General features: G+C 37.3%; 1 protein-coding gene across 1 annotated transcript in view; it reads right to left on the bottom strand.

Annotated features, from left to right (window-relative positions):
• Nucleotides 1–460: 460 nt before the first annotated feature.
• Nucleotides 461–16,835, bottom strand: part of FAT4 (FAT atypical cadherin 4) — a 340,488-nt gene continuing 324,113 nt past the window's right edge. The window contains exons 13-17 of the mRNA XM_077279100.1: nucleotides 15,523–15,702; nucleotides 9,708–9,832; nucleotides 7,593–7,804; nucleotides 5,366–5,627; nucleotides 461–3,322 (exon numbers count right to left, since the gene is read on the bottom strand). Coding sequence (XP_077135215.1) covers nucleotides 1,464–3,322; nucleotides 5,366–5,627; nucleotides 7,593–7,804; nucleotides 9,708–9,832; nucleotides 15,523–15,702 — 2,638 coding nt within the window. The 3' untranslated portion in view covers nucleotides 461–1,463. The remainder of the gene's footprint in view (nucleotides 3,323–5,365; nucleotides 5,628–7,592; nucleotides 7,805–9,707; nucleotides 9,833–15,522; nucleotides 15,703–16,835) is intronic.

The following is a 16,835-nucleotide window of genomic DNA, read 5'->3' as shown; positions in this document are numbered from 1 at the left end:
ATTTTGTTTGGCATACTGAAAAACATTCTTGTAAATCCAAATTCAGATATCAATTCATCACGGTCTGAATACGGACCACAAAATATGGACTGGTTGACTGTCTTTTCACCCAACTTTACAGCCTCATAGGCATACATGGGGCTACCAAATTCAGGTCAGTAGACTCACAGCCAATTTGTGCATCATCTGAATTTGGCACAGATTTGCATTGGGTTGAAATTTACAGCGAAATAGCCTAGTTGTTCAACACCAGGAACACCTAATTGTTGCTCTGCAGTCTACTGGTAGGTGATATAGTATTTGACAACTTGTACCCTAATATATTAGTTCAGGTACTTTACAACTTTAAATAAACTTTAATATTATATATGTACAGTATCTGTTGTGACTAGTTAGGTCTTGTAAGGGATATTATAAAAGCAAGACACAAAAGTAACTTACCTTACAAACGCAATATTTTAAATAAATATTTTAATTTTATTATTGACATTTACAAGAAGAAAAAAGCATACTGATATGTTACAATTGTATCAAAATTTTAAAAATATGTATGTTACACAAGTAACAGATTTTACAGAAAAGCATTTTCTTGCCTTCCCTGAAAGTAAGAAAACTATACAGCATAGGAAAAATACCAATATCAAAAACAGATCAGGTAAAAGCACTTTAAAAAAAATTGTTCCACAGTACAAAGTATCACAAAAAGTGAAGTTGAAATCTCAACGTACAAATTTCTATGTAAGAATTTTAGTAAAAACTAGTCTCAAGGTTTCAACAACTTATTTCCCATTTTTAGTGAGTGTCTGGAAAAGTCTTTACAAAAATAAATCTTCTGAAAGTATTAAATGAAATTTTGAAATATGTCTGAATTTTACAAAGACGGAAACTTTCTTTTAACCAATTTATTTTTGTTTTTCTTGTAAAATCAATGTAAAAAAAGATCCTATGGTGCAACCATCTTGAATCTGCTTTAATCCCTTTTTTATCACCCATTTGCCAATATTTCAGTTATCTATTATACATCTGTAAAGTTATAGTCTAGATACATTAAAGTTCTTGGAACATGAATTTAGCTTTCAATGTCACCTAACCTTTCAGAGAAATTCCAAAAAATGAAGTGCTACATCTGTATTATTAACGTAACTGAGAAAAACAACATCAATTATAACATTCACGAATATCACAATGGGACCAGTTAAAAGTAGGAAGTCTACTTAACATTGTGCATGCTGGAAATTAGGTTGTAAAGTGTAATGCATGCAGATAAATTGAATAATGAACACAATTGTTTTAAATACATTTCAGTCCTTTCCAGCAGCAATATGTTTATTATTGTGAAGACGTCTCCTTAAATTTTAGACTGCACTGGCCGATTCTCAAAATGGAAACGTTCTGTTGTAAACAAACATAAAATGTTTGACTGTCATAAGCATTTGCAGTTCAACAATCCAGTTATGTCATATCTAGACATATTGTTCTGTTTCTCCACTTTCAGAACCTGTTTTTGATGGACTTGCCTTTAATTCCTCATTTACATTTGCTGAAGCCTTTTCTGGTAGTGAAGCTAGATCTTTAAAAACATCTACATAATGCCCAAAACCTGGACCCCAGTTCAATAGATTGTCCCAGTTGAAATTGCTAGCTTGCTGGGATAGCTTCATAGGTAATGTACTATCAGCTGGCAGAGTGGCTGTTGGAGATTGAGCTCCTGAAGGCCCACCCTCAGCTCTTCGGCCTGGATATCTCCTTGGCTTTAGTCTAGCACCATAGTTGTCTTCATCATCTGCATCTGACTCATTAACTTGAGTTAATTTTGGCATTCTTGATGTGTACACCATTGGCTTGTCTCTATCATACTCCATTTCTGAGCATGTGAAGGACTCATGTGAATCACTATCTGATGATGATTCTGGAGCAGGAATGCCATCAGCTGGATTCCTTATTCTTGAAAGAGGCCTCTGGCAGTCCTCCTCTGATGAAGACCTCCCATGGTCTGCACTGCAGATGCTAGGGTTTCTTGGTCTTGGAGTATTAAGTCTTTCAACTTCCTCTATTGAAAGGCCAACAGGGGGTCCACTTTCTACGGCAATCTGCCCTATAGGCTGCTTAAGGCGACTTCCTGGTCTGGAGCTATGACCTGCCATTGTTTGAGGACTCTTGCTTCTTCTACCCAGACGAGTTGCATAATTAAAAAGACCAGGCTGGCAGACATCATTATGCATTTCCAATGATGAAAGATGTAGTTCTCTTGCTGGACTGCTTCTGTAAAATGTTGAAGACTTGGAAAATGGTGCTGGACTATGACGAGACAAAGCATTTGGAGGTGGACAACCAGAATGGCCAAGTGTAGCAGTTCTAAGTCCCTGGCCATAGGATGGTTGATATGTTAAACTACTTGCACCCAAAGGCAGAGGGGATTGTCGTGCAAAGCCAAGTGGACTATGTCTTTGAATAGAGAATTTAGGAGTGTGGCTCCGGAATTGCTTGTAGTGTTGAATAATGTCAGCATCAGAGGGAGCAATACTGCTGGCGTTATCAATATCATAATGCTCTATTTCTGCATCAGGCATAGCTAATGGTGCACTAGGTATGATTTCTGAGCTGTGTGGTATATCAGTTTCATCATATATGAGATACGGGTTTTCCCTTTCAATAATATCAGGTTTAGGGTTCCCTTCAGGCTGTTTTCTTATTGTCATATCATCGCCATATGGTGGAATATTGTCAGGATCATCAAAGGCAACATTCTCACTTCCCTTTTTCTTCTTTTCTTTTGGTTTCTTCTCTTCTTTTGGCACTTTATTTTTTCTTCCTCTGCACTGGTTACATAAAATTAAGCTAAGGACCAGCAGAGCAAGAATAGTAGCACAACTTCCAACAATTGCTGGGACAGCCCAAAGTGGGAGAGATAGCTGCTCAGTATGTGCGATTTGAGTACACATATATCCTCCATTTAATCCACTCTTACAAACATTACCCTGAGGGCAAACCACGCCAAGACAAGCGACAACTGATTCACAGAAATTTCCAGTATGTGTCTCAGGACAGATACAGTTGAATCCAGATTGAGAGTGAGGTTCACAACTTCCTCCATTTTGGCAAGGGTTTGAGGAACAATCCCCGGGTGGTACACAGCTATATGCATACCACTGATTTATGCACATCAAATCGCCCCAACAGGGGTTACTGGCACATATGTTAGGACCTCTACATCCCAGTTTAAATGATGACTCTGATTTAGATATGTGCACCATATCATGTTTTCCACTGAATGGAAGATTCTCCCGATTATATTTAAAATAGGCAATGCAACCATCAAAGCCTGCAAAAAGGAAAAAGAACATTTTAGTATGTCATACTAGCAACTATTTATTTTACCTTACTTCATTTAGTTTCCATTTTTAGTTCATGCAATGTGTAATAAAAGAACACAATTATTAAAATGGTAATTATGCCTAATATACTTTAATTACTTGCAGACCAACTGACAATGTTAAACCTCTAGGCAGCTTGCAAATGACTAAGCAAGGATGTTGTGAATTAGTGCTGTGTATGCAGTGCAGAAAGTAGCTATAACACTTCCTGCTCCTGTGCCAGTGATCAAGTGATCGGCACAAACCGGAAAGCTGCAGGAACAGTCGGGTCCTAACAGCCCAAGTTCTGCTCTACTGTGTAATTCATGAGGCTGCATAATATAGGGTAATATGTCAGTCCCCGGTACAGGAGAAATCAGCAATTAAAAATATGTATAATTTATCCCTTTACAGGGACCATAATATGTGCAATAAAAAAATAATAAAATATAGACAAAAAATGAATGAAATAAAATAAAATAATAAAACTTAAAAAAACATCAATCAGCCCAAACCATTTCTTCTGGTCCATCCCCCAAGTTCCGAAACAATAATATCCCAGTATAAAAATGACTTTAACAGAAATGTAAAATGATATTTTAGCGCTACTTTTATCATTAAAAACATGTGAAAAAAATTGAAAAACAAACACTGTTCCCTCTTTTACACCTGCTGAATAACCAAAAATACAAATATAAAAATGACAATAAAGTGCATAGATTATTTAATCATCTGAACAATAAAAATGCTATTTTTATAGATTTTAAGCCACAAGTACTTAAAAAAAATTAAAATATGTTTGAACTTTAAAGAAGAAAGTAGCCTGGTCTTGAACAGGTTAAAAGAGTGTTTCCATCTGTGATATATATAGCATATTCAGAATGTCAGATATATGTGGGTCCCACCAATAGTACTTGCAGCAATCTCAAGAATGGGGCCCAGGGCAGAATGAAATGATGGCCTTACCAATAGTATTAGTGTTCTACTGATATGATATAAATGTCTAAAATTGGACAACCCCTTGAAGAAAATAAGTAATGACATTCATTGATAATGAGTCTTGGGGAAGTTTTACCGGAGACTCGCTATCAAAGAATGTCAATTACTACTAATTATCACCCGAAATTATCCACAAGTTTATGAATAAAAAATGCTCCCCCATCTCCCATGAAAAATGTGACCTGCAAACACTGTTTTTAGGTATATTAGAGATGAGTGAATAGATTTAAAACAAGTATATTTCACTTTGAATCCCACAAAATTCATTTTAGGGACGGCAGTGATTTAAAAAGATAAATATAAGGACTCTGTGGTTTTTGGTGTCAATTACAATGAATGTGCCTTCTCTTGTGGACCGTTGGTCAGTAAATATAAAAGCTAAGACTTATCCTACTTTGATCACCACTGCAAGTCAATGATATAATTTGTCTGCCGTCTGTGTTTTCATGAATAGGTGAAGAGAAAAATGCATTTCTTCAAACAAGAAAAACAGATACAACAAGTATTATAAAAACTGACACCGGATGAAAAAAGGTCCAGTATGCTGAAAAAAACACCACGGACCATTCTTTACATAAGGTAAAAAAATTGGTGATGAAACCTCATCCGCCCTCATCTGTGCAGCTCCTTCCAACTAGGTCATGATAAAAGAGTGGGGTCTAGTCAGCACCAGGGATGACAAACGGACCTGAAGTGGAAGGGAGCTGCACAGCGGGACAGGTTATGGTCAAGGAGACGTGAATATCATATATATTCTTTTTTTAACCCAAATTTGATTTACATGGAATAAATTTGCCTAAAATCTACCAGCCAAATTTAAGCAAATCTGCTGACTGTGAATTTTTGAAAGATTTGCTCATCTGTAATATTTATAAATGCGTGTTTTCTACCAACGTTCTATTATGTGAAGGTAAACAGTTTAGTTCCTTTAAAATCTGTTCATATAATTCTATTCAACCCAAAATAATTTTAGGTAAGACTCCAGATATGATAGAAATAAAATATTCTGGTACCATTGTGATTGCTTTGTGATATCTGTCCATATGGAGATCCACCAAGATGAAGAGTAAGAACATTGAGACCTCCAAAGTCTTGTGTTACATGATGAATCTCTCGATTGTAAGCTTTGTCCAAAGACAAGGTAGTTAGTGATCCATTCTTCTCCATTACAAGAGTGTGCCATCGTCCATCAGCTACATACATTTCTGGGATGTTTCGTTCTACTTTTCCTGCAACTCCTGCATCAGATGTATAATGTAATTTGCCATTCTTCACCTAAGTTTAAAAAACACAGAACATATATGTATTTTTTTTCCTACGGTGTTACCTCCTTAACTTTAAAAGCTACAACATTTCCCTAATCAAAGTTCCAATTGACCATGGCTATGAAAAGCAATTAGGACTCAAAAACGTTGGAAAAACAAAATTAAATTCTTGGATAAGAAAAAATAGCCTTTACTCTAAGCCACAATGCTATTTAACCTTACAAAGCAGATATATTCAATTTGGAGATATACATGTGTAACTGAATAGCTATAATTTTTTATAAGTTCATAAAACCATTTCTATGCATTTTACAATCATCTTATATAACTGAAAGAGCTGTTAATTGGTCTACTGTGGTTCCACTGCTCTTTGTTAGCTCCATAGTCTTTAGTCAATCAGAAACAGAATGCATTGCATTTAAATTGATAATTTTCTGCTTCACCTAATAAAAAGTATAATCTGGTAGACTAGGAGCAATAAAGCATTTTGGGCATATTTGACATTTTTTCCATCTATCCAAGTAAATTATTGAGGGCTAAGGGCAAGGTGGCAGATAAATGAATACACATTGCTCATTGTAAACCTTGTACAGAAGGCACTTAGTGGCTTTTTTATGTAGCTGCCCCATCTGTGGCTTGAGGGCCAGCTGGTCTCCATTGTTTCTTGCCATCTCTTGCCTAGACAGCTTTTACTCATACTGTACTGCCACATGTCTTTCAGGTTCGAATATGATTATATTGTCATATATTGAGTGCTGGACTAAATTCTTCTAGAAATTATTGTGCAGACCCCCAAATGAAAATGCCTACTGTTTTTTAAAAAATAATCACCTTAAAATTAGAATTTTCATATTGGAGCTTAAGATTACACTACATCATACTCTCTCTCTCTCTCTGTCATTTATCATCTATTGAAAGTGTTTGATATTTCAGGATAGCGGGCTTTTTACAAAATATATATACATATATATCCATTCTTATATATTACTTATACCTATAGATACAAATATTGGGATGTATTCCAGAAATCCCGGGAACTGTTGGCTAGTGATCTGTCTAATAAAGCGTTTTGCCAGCATTACTGCTGCTCTCATTTAGAATTATGACAAGCCTGACTGAGCCATAGCCAGGCACTGAAGTTATCAGGTTCTTTAGGGAGAGGTAAGTTCTGCAGACTTGTGTTTTTAATGCTAAAGGGAGGAAGATAGGGACACTTTTCTGGCTTCAAAACACCCTTCAAACTCTGTAACTTGTTTGCCATCTTTAAACAAATATAAGAAAAGACCAAGGATCCAAATGTAAAATTAGATATGGCTTAGTCTGTGGAATTCATGGAGAACACAACAGAAAGACTTTTACAGATGCTAAAAGGGTATCATGTATCTTTTAGCAAGACAAAGAAACCAGAAAAATAACACAACAAAGTAACTGGAGAAAATGTTCCACAGATTTTGGCCTGAAAGTTACACTAAAAAGAAATAGTGCCAAAAATTAAACATATCAGTAAATCCACCTTTAACATCTTACTTTTCTTTGATCCTATTTTGTGTCATATTATATATATTAAACTGAAAAATATATTAAAATCTCTTCTCTGTGTGTCTCCGGAGTTCAGCCATGTCTGTCTTTAACCTTGTCACTGTTCTGCTTGCCGCTGTTAGACAACTGGCTGCAGCAGACGCTTCCCTGCTATGCTCTGCCTGGAAACCATTGAGCTCCTCTGGCTGGCATTTAGTGTATTGGTCTGTTACTACATGTTCATCTTCCCTTCAGTCTGCTCTGATCAATTGGGTCTGGAGTTGGGGACTACTGCTCACTAATACATCCTTATGCCTTAGTAAGTCATGTGGACATTGGATTACAAAGAGTAGAAACCCCCTTTAACTAAAAAATAAAGAACAAGAATTGTTTTCAATTAAGAAAAGAGTTATCAATTGTACCATTAATATAAAAAAGTTTAATAAAAAATGCATACCTTTATCATAGTGTAATTGCTGATTTCATGAACCTGAAGTAAAATACCGTTGTCACTTCTGGTCCTGAACTTTATAGCCAATTGATTTACGTACGTAGTGTCTGAATCCACAAAGCGATGTCTTAAAAGATACTCTCTTTTCTTGGCCTGGCTTATGGTATATTCAAGATAACCTTTTCCTTCAAGGGATAGGGCAGTGTCTGGGCTTATATCTATAAAAACAGTAAAATTCATAGAAAATAATTAATTAAGAAAATGGTACTGTCAAATAATACATTAAAGGAGAATTGTTGCAAAAAAAAGTCCAGATAAATGCCATATTAAATTATTGGACTCTTTGAAATATCCCCCTGAATTTCTATACTGAAGGATCTATATGAAGTGTCTAAGCTGCTCAAACATATCCTTTATTTAGAACTCTGTACCCTCACCACAGGTCCTGGGATTTCTTGTAGCCTGGATAGGAATCCTACCAAAAGAAAGCAAGAGGAGGGATTCCTGAAGAACCCATATCAGGTTTCCAGAATGTAAAATGATGCAACTTACTCGTTAGTATGGTTGTGTCTGGAAACCTTTAAACGGCCTCAAAAAGAGATTAAGCACTCTATAACTTTGAAAATTGTAACAAATTTTACAGAAATGACGATGATAGAAGTACAGAAAGACATGCCACAAAACATAAACCCATACAAGATTCATTTTGAAATTATTAACAATTTTCAATCAATTTGGTTATAGTTGAAACTAGTAAATTGCAGATGTGCCCACCTTTACCTTTTCACAAATTTAATCATCCCCTTCCAAACATATCACGTATTTTTATGTCATATATTATTTCACAGTCTCTATGCAAGCCCCGAAAGCGAGCATATACATTGGTTACGGATAATGACTGTGATACACAGCAACGATCCGCTTGTAACAACAGTAGATGGCACCAAGCTCTTCCGGCAGGTTAAGCACATAGACCGAAAGGGGGCACAGTGTTCCACATGCCCATTCGTCCCCAGTGACAAAATCGCAGGGTGCAAAAGCAATACCATAAGGGCTGGGGGTCTGCTGAAGACACCCATGCTGGTGACACCTGTGTCATGACAGTGTTTGTACTGCAGTATGTCGTACAGGTCATCGAACGGTCCCAAGTACATGTACTCACAGGAGACTAACAAATAAAGAAAAACGTAGAAAAAAAAAATTAAAACTATAAACCTTCAAATCAACTCCAATTTTCACTGATTAAAAATATAGAAATAAAAATATCCACATATGTGGTATCACTGTTCTTCAAAAGTCAAATGAATCAAAATATAACATTCAACAACTCAGTAATCACCATAATAGGAAAAAAATCAAAATGGCTGAATTGCGTTTCTTTTGGCTGCTACAATGGAAAAAAATGTTATAAAAAGATGAGTGGCACCATTCAAAACTAGGACTTGTCCACTAAAAAACAGCCTTTATATAGGTATGATGACAGAAAAAAAATAAAAAAGTGAAAAAGTTATGGCTCTTGTTAAAATAATTAGAAAAAACAAAAGCGCAAAAATGTAAAATTGCTAGGTCGGGAATGGGTTAATGAGTTTCTTTTCTCTCTTTACATATTCAATAAATTATTGCAACATGTAATCAAAACCTTCCACAAACTAAAGATCACATCACTCCCAGGAGAGTATCATCAAATCATGTTTTGTTTTCTTTTCTTCCAAACATGGCCATCTTGTGCCAATATTCTTGGGATATGAGGACCATGGAGAAAGGGAAGGAAGGACACATGTACATGTTCATCAAAACTGACCTTTGCTAAAATGCATATAGTTTTTAATGGCCCTAAGCTGTACATGCCACAAATGCAGAATAGTAAAAGAGCTATTTTCATTCCTGTCAGTTAATGAATAAACCTTAAAACATTATTTAATAATTTGACTTCTCTGATGTGTAAAACCTCAGTGTAAAATCTGGAAAACCCATAGAAACACCTGTAGTGTATATGATAACACTTAGAATTGGAACAGCATAAAACCAGCATATAAAATGCATTATTTTATATTTGTGAGCACTTAGGCTATTTTTCTAGTGAAGTCAGGTTGTTATAAAGTGGTGTAAAACTTAACATACACTTTTCACAGTGCTTTCCAGTAAAGCCATCTTTACAGTTACATTGCTGCCAGGACCAATTATCAACGCAGGTTGCTCCATTTTGGCAAGGAGTTGTAGTACAGGCTCCTTCAAATCTTGGACACCTACACACAAAAATAAGAGAAGAGAAACGAGTGTTATAAAAAAGTGGCAACTGAGTGAAGCTTGTTTTCTTAGTTACCCAACATGATTTTAACATTAATGAAAGGTGCTCATAAGTTGAACTGATTTCTATGTCATACTGGTAATTAATCTTACAAATAGGATTTTCAATCTTTTCTTACTTCTTTTTTGATCGGCTCCCGTTTTCAATTCTGCTGAGTTCTATAAGAGTTTTGCAACAAATGTTTGATTGTACCTTAGCCACCCATGGCACAATACTTCACCCCATGTTGGACTTTGTATAAGGAGTTATAAAGCAGTTCTAACATCATAGACTATAGAGATATCCCAGTACCAACAGATTAGTTATTTTGCAGCATACATTTGGGGGACAGTGACTGCATCCACATTTGGCTGAGCATTCCTCCTATCACTCTAAGGCCGGCGTCACACTGGCGTGTTTTACGGACATATGAGAGGCGCAGAAAATACGGACTGCATACGGTACCATGATTCTCTATGGCCCTGCTCCTATCTGCCGTATTTTACTGATCCGTATTACACGGTCTTGTACGGCCGTAGAAAATCGCAGAATGCTGCGTTTGTCAGCGTATTGCGCAAAAAAATCTTTTCTGAAAAGTTCCCACGGTCGAGTTCATATGAGTTCATCCAGCAGAGGGCGCATAACAGCGACTTGAGGTAACTACAGTACATTCCCCTGCATTCCATTAATTCACCTAATTTTACAGACAGGAGCACAGCTGCATTAGCAGAGCTCCTGGGTGTAAAATGATTTAACTCCTTCAGATGGATTTACAGCGTGGGACAAGACTGAATGACGGAAGGTATGGAATATTATTGTTTGTTTTGTTTAACTTTATTTCAGATGACAAGGGTCTTCAGGTGGATTGAGAGTATAATAAAATATTAAAACACCCTGTGTCTTTATTTCATTAAAATACTTTTTAATAATGTGTGTTTTATTAACCATTTCATAGTATTGGATTAATAATGGATAGGTGTCATAATTGACGCCTCTCCATTATTAACCTGCCTTAATGTCACCTTACAATAGGAAGGTGACATTAACCCTTCATTACCCCATATCTCACCGCTACACCGGAGTGGGAAGAAAGAGGCTAAGTGCCAGAATAGGCGCATCTTCCAGATGTGCCTTTTCTGGGGTGGCTGGGGGCAGATATTTTTAGCCGGGGGGGTCCTATAACCATTGTACCTCCCTAGGCTATTAATATCTGCCCTCAGTTACTGGCTTTCCCACTGTGGTGGAGAAAATTGCGCAGTAGCCCACGCCAATTTTTTCCGGGATTTAACCCTTTAATTTAATAGCTAGAGCTTCAAAATTTTACACACAGACACTTGTTACATTACTAAAGAGGAATATGTAATAAAAAAGGGATATGAGATGGTTTACTGTATGTAAACCATGTCTCATATTCTGTCGGGTTTGGGAAGTAGAGAGCAAAAGCCGGCAATTGAATTACCGGCTTTTATGCTATCTTGCGCTGAATTAAATATAAATATATATATATATATATATATATATATATATATATATATATATATATATATATATATATATATATATGTGTGTGTCTCACTGACATATATAAATATATATATATAGACTGTATATATGTTTTTAGGAATATTTTAGCCGCTGGATCCATGATTTGTCCATTTTGCAAGCTTGCGCAAAAAAAATCGCCGTACGGAAGCCATACTGATGACACACGGATACATTTGTCCGTAAAAATCGCATCCTCGCATTGAATACGGAACAGTGTTTTGGGAAAATTACTGCGTATTACGGCCGTAAAATACGGACCGTATTTCCCTACGCTGAGTGTCACGCCGGCCTAAGACTGTTGTTACAGAAGTCTCAGTAAATAACATTTTCCCTAAATCTTCCTAATTATGTAAGAGAGATAATGCAAGTGTATTAAAATACTTAGTGATTGCCGTTTCCAGCGCTGTTCCTGTCCTCTTCTAAATTGTGAGTGATCCTCTGTGCCGGATTACAGGGACTGCTGTGTGGCGCAGAGCTATTTCATTCAATATAAGTCTATGGAGCTTCAGAAAGAGAGTCCATAGACTAACAATAGGAAAGTGACTTCAGATTCATACATAAACTCCTCTATAATCTGACAAGTCTGTTTTAAGGTCACAAGACCAAGAAGAGGATCAGAGCAGGAAACCACGGAAGACAGCGATTGGTAAGCATTTTGATAAACTTGCACTACATCTCACTTCTCCTTTAACTAATGCTGGTTCGAACAGTCCTTGAAATCTTGAAATCTGAAGGTATTGGCCCAAAAGAGGCAAGTCTAATAAAAAAAAGTGTAGAGTCTCATCAAGAAAAGTACCGTATTTTTCAGACTATAAGATGCACTTTTTTCCTCCAAAAATGTGGAGGAAAATGGGGGGTGCGTCTTATAGTCCAGATGTATGGTGGGGTATGGTGTTTAGTCTGGCTGTGGTGGGGAGGTGGCAGAATGGCATCAGCATAGCAGCGGGTCACAGGAGGCTGGAGCCGACAGCTGCAGCTAACTCCTGTTTCCGCTGCTAAAGAGAAATTAATATTCATTGCATTCCACACCCATGGGCGTGGAGGGAAATTAATATTCATTTCTCTGTAATAATAGTATCATGGTATGGTTTCCCCCCATCCCCATCCTGGTATGCATGGACTCCATCAGAAAACATAAAAAAAACACATTACATTCACCTACCTGGCGCTCCCTCACAGCGTCCTGCTTCGGTGCCAGCAACTGCATTATGCTTGTAAGCAGCGCATGGCAGGGATGTCATGCACTGCTCACAAGCAGAGTACAGCTGCCGGAATACTCACTGGGACTATGCGCGCAAAAAGCAGTGACTATTCATTCCTCTTCTGTAGCACACAGTGTCAGGAACCAGCTTCTTGCTGCAGCCGGTGGTCACGTGTGCCGCTACTTAAGATAAATGAATATTCAAGTAGCGGCACATGTGATGCCAGCAGCAGCAGGAAGCCAGATCCTGACACTGCATGCTACAGAAGAGCAATGAATACTCTTTGAGCGCGCAGTCCCGGTGAGTATTACGGTAGCTGTGCTCTGCTTGAGAGCAGCGCATGACGTCCCTGCTATGCACTGCTTACAAGCATAAAGCAGTTGCTGGCACCAGAGCAGGAAGCTGACAGTGAGCACCGGGAAGGTGAGTGTAATGGTTTGGCTTTTTAAACGTTTTCTGATGGGGCCATGCATACCAGGATGGGGATGGGATGGAGGCCAATTATAAGGATTGGACCATGCATACTAGGGACAGGTTTGGGGAAAATCATACCAGAATAGGGATGGGGCCCTGCGTACCAGGATAGGGATGGACCATGCATACCAGGATAGGGATGAGGAGGCCATGCATACCAGGATATGACTGAGGGGGCCATGTATATCAGGATGGGGATGAAGGGGCCATGCATACCGGGATAGGAATGAGGGGGCCATGTATATCAGGATGGGGATGAGGGGACCATATATACCAGGATAGGGGAAATTAAGTAAATAATTGACCACATTTTTTGGTTCAATTTTTTTCCTAATTAACTCCTCTAAAACCTAGGTGCTTCTTATGGTCCGGTGCGTCTTATAGTTAGAAAAATACGGTATGCCTTGCTTGCTGGTGGTGCTGGTGTACAGTCTATGTAGCAGTAATTCCATTTTTAACTCATATATATCCAATATTTGCACTATACCTTGGCACACACTGTGTGCAGCTGCACTCTTTGGTTGTATATATCATGTATACAGTATGTCTAGATTTAAGTTTTTAGAATTTCTGATCTCACAAGTTGCCAGAGATTTCTCCTCATATAATTTTAGCTAGTGGCTTTCTAAGAAGAGACAGAGCCCTATGGAAAAGATCAGTGTGGTCCCATCATTATGGTAAGAGGTTTTGCCACCCAGGATAGAAGAGTCTGGTGCATTTTTTCCATCTGACCCCTTTCTGTGGGACTTTGACGTTTTACCAAACTCTTTGCAATAATGCCGTTCGTCTATGGTATGGTATGGTAAAGCAATGCCTGGACATAACCAATATTCCTTACATTAATTTTATATAGTTTTATATATAGTGAATCTAAAATTAGAAAAAAAATATAATATCTGTCCAGTTTGGTTACTAACACAGGTGGGTGGTCAGAAGTTCATTTAATTTATCAGACCTCATGTATCTCAGCTGTAGCCTAGGGGCTGCCAATAATTTTCTGTAAGCTGTATTATTCACCATTTATGATGACAATTATCATTAAATGTCAAGAGGAATATTATTGGACATTGGGGTAATTTTCAGACTACACACTGCTACATGAAGCCAATTTCCTGGTATAATTGCAATTATTGCAGTGAGAGCAGCCAACATTAACCTGGCCAACTACATAAACTACAGAATTGGATCTCTAAATTGCCACATAAACTCACACTAGTTCAACCTTTTAGAATTGGTGTCACATAAAATAATAAGCTATTTAAGCAAATAGAAATAATTCACTTTTGGTTAAAGCAATCAACCAAAAACTGACCCGTTGGAGCAGAGTTAATACGCATTGCTTAAGATAACACAATCAACTAATTATTGATGATTAATGGGCTATAATTGTTTCCAGCTCCCTGTTATTGAGCAAAACTTTAGAAAAGAAATCTTCTATCCTCTGCTATTTGTAATTAAACATAAAATTATAGATAATTTATTATGCTTTGACTAATGCACAGTCAATCCTCTTTGAAAGACTACCCAAAATTGCATTGAGTAACTGTCCTCTAAGGAGGTGGTCTCCACAAAGATGGACAGTAGCCATAATATATGGTGAAACTGAAAATCCATCATTGGAAATTGTCTGGACTGGGGGTGGTCTTCTCAAAGAAATTACTGTTTTTCAATTGCATTGTATTGCTCCCCCTTCTCCAGAGGTCACTGTTTGTACGACCTAGACTGAACATAGAGTTGAGTGAATTTGTTCGGATTTGGTCGCCGAATCTGAATTTGCCATATTTGTGCTATATTGGTACCCTATTCGTGCCAAGTGTATGTTTGATGATCGGTTCTGAACATTTTCGGTAAATTCTACTCCAATTGACTCTAATGACATTCGGCTGTATTAAACAAATATTGCAAAAATATTTGATGTCAATCGTATTAGGAACAGAATCGGAACAAATTCACTCAACTCTACTGAACACCAGGCCAAAGATGAACACCAGGCTGGAGATACAAAACGACAGAGGTGCAGAGAACTGGACAGTGTAGAGAGAGCATGGAGCAGTGGGGGTGGAAGGAGAGATGACAGGTGGTGTATATATATATATATATATATATATATATATTTATTTTTTTTTACCCTTTTGCTGGACCACTACTGTTCAGCAAGATGGCTGCTGCAGCTGGACACCCTTTTGCTGAATTGCTGAAGAGCAAGGTATAAAATATCCATATCCTTTTAAATGTGGATTTTTGTCAAATTCAATTCCACTCGAATAAATTCACCTAACGCTAGAGGATACCGCAAGTGCTCTATGCAATGTGATCAGTGTAACGTTATCCTTTTGTAAAATGAAGGACATTACAATTTATGGCCATGTATTAAGCAATGATAAAATATATCATTACATTATCTGATTTTGTGGTGCTTAAAACATACCGATCTAGGATTCCTTGTGCTGACAAAGCTTGGCTTGGTTCTAGAGGTCGCCCATTCACTGCAAATTCCATTATACAACCTACAAAGTCATGACTTTGTACTTGTCCTTTTCTTTGTAGTATTGGATCCAGGGATCTGATACCTCCTACTGTTATTCTGTTTGGCTGAACATCCAGAGTCCTGTTCCAAGAAAGAAGAATCATTGCAAACCAAATAACTTTTTTAAGGCACTGATGATCATAGCATAAATCACCTTCATGTCTAGACTGAACACAAGATAGGCAAACTTTTTAACACAATCCTTAATTTTAGTAACATATACTATGACTGAGCTGATTTTCACGCTTTGGGACTATTACATTGTAAAAACATAATATTTTAGGTCAAGGTGAACAGATGGAAGATAAATAGTCAATAAGTAAAGGTGGGCCAATAGGGAACACACTTTGTAGGGGGTATTCTGAGCGTCTTACTATAAGTAGGAAGACTGGATAATTGGTTTACCTTCCTGCTAAGTTACACTTGGGGGGGAAAACTAAGTCTTTCACAACTAATGTCTTCTGAGGAACACCAAACAGATACTTAATAGGTTCACTGATTTTATTATTTCCTGATATGTGATTTCAGGACCTTAGAAAATGACATGAGCAGACATCCAGGAACTTTGACTTTGCTGAGTTTATTAAGCTACTGGAGTAAAGAGTTTTATTGTGAGATGCTGAAATAACTAAGGAAGATGATAGTCCGAGTCCTTATCATTTGTAAACAATTATACTTTTCTATAATTACTTCATATTAATTATTTCTTTATTAAGAGCTATTTTTTGAGTCAATATCATTTAAAGGAAACCTGTCACCTACAAAACATGCTACTTACCTGAAGATATAGGGATAATCACAGGTAAATTGCATTTAAAATATGTCAGGTTGGCTTATGAGAATCACAGAAAATGAATTTATGTTTTCCACGCAGCCGCTCACTTCCAGTTATCGGGGCGGTGCATGAAGCAGTGTCAGTCAACACCGTAGGCCCCCTTAACATGTACGTATAAAAAGCAAAAACATGAAAAAATAGTACCGGTGTCAAAAGTATTTTCCATCAGTGTTCCATCATTGTGTCATCAGTGTGCCACCAGTGCTCCATCAGTGTGCGATCCGTGTTTTTCAGGTATGTATAAAGAAAGAAATGAAGAAGTTTCTAGAATACTTTGCAATGTTAAACATGTACGAAACACGGATGGTATCCGTGTGTTGTATGTGTTTTTCATAGACCCACAGACTTGTATTTGCCTTTGTCATCTGTGCAGCTGGAA

Source organism: Ranitomeya variabilis, chromosome 1 (genome assembly GCF_051348905.1).
Source record: "Ranitomeya variabilis isolate aRanVar5 chromosome 1, aRanVar5.hap1, whole genome shotgun sequence".
Lineage (NCBI taxonomy): Eukaryota > Metazoa > Chordata > Amphibia > Anura > Dendrobatidae > Ranitomeya > Ranitomeya variabilis.
This window is presented reverse-complemented; position numbering and strand designations above follow the sequence as displayed.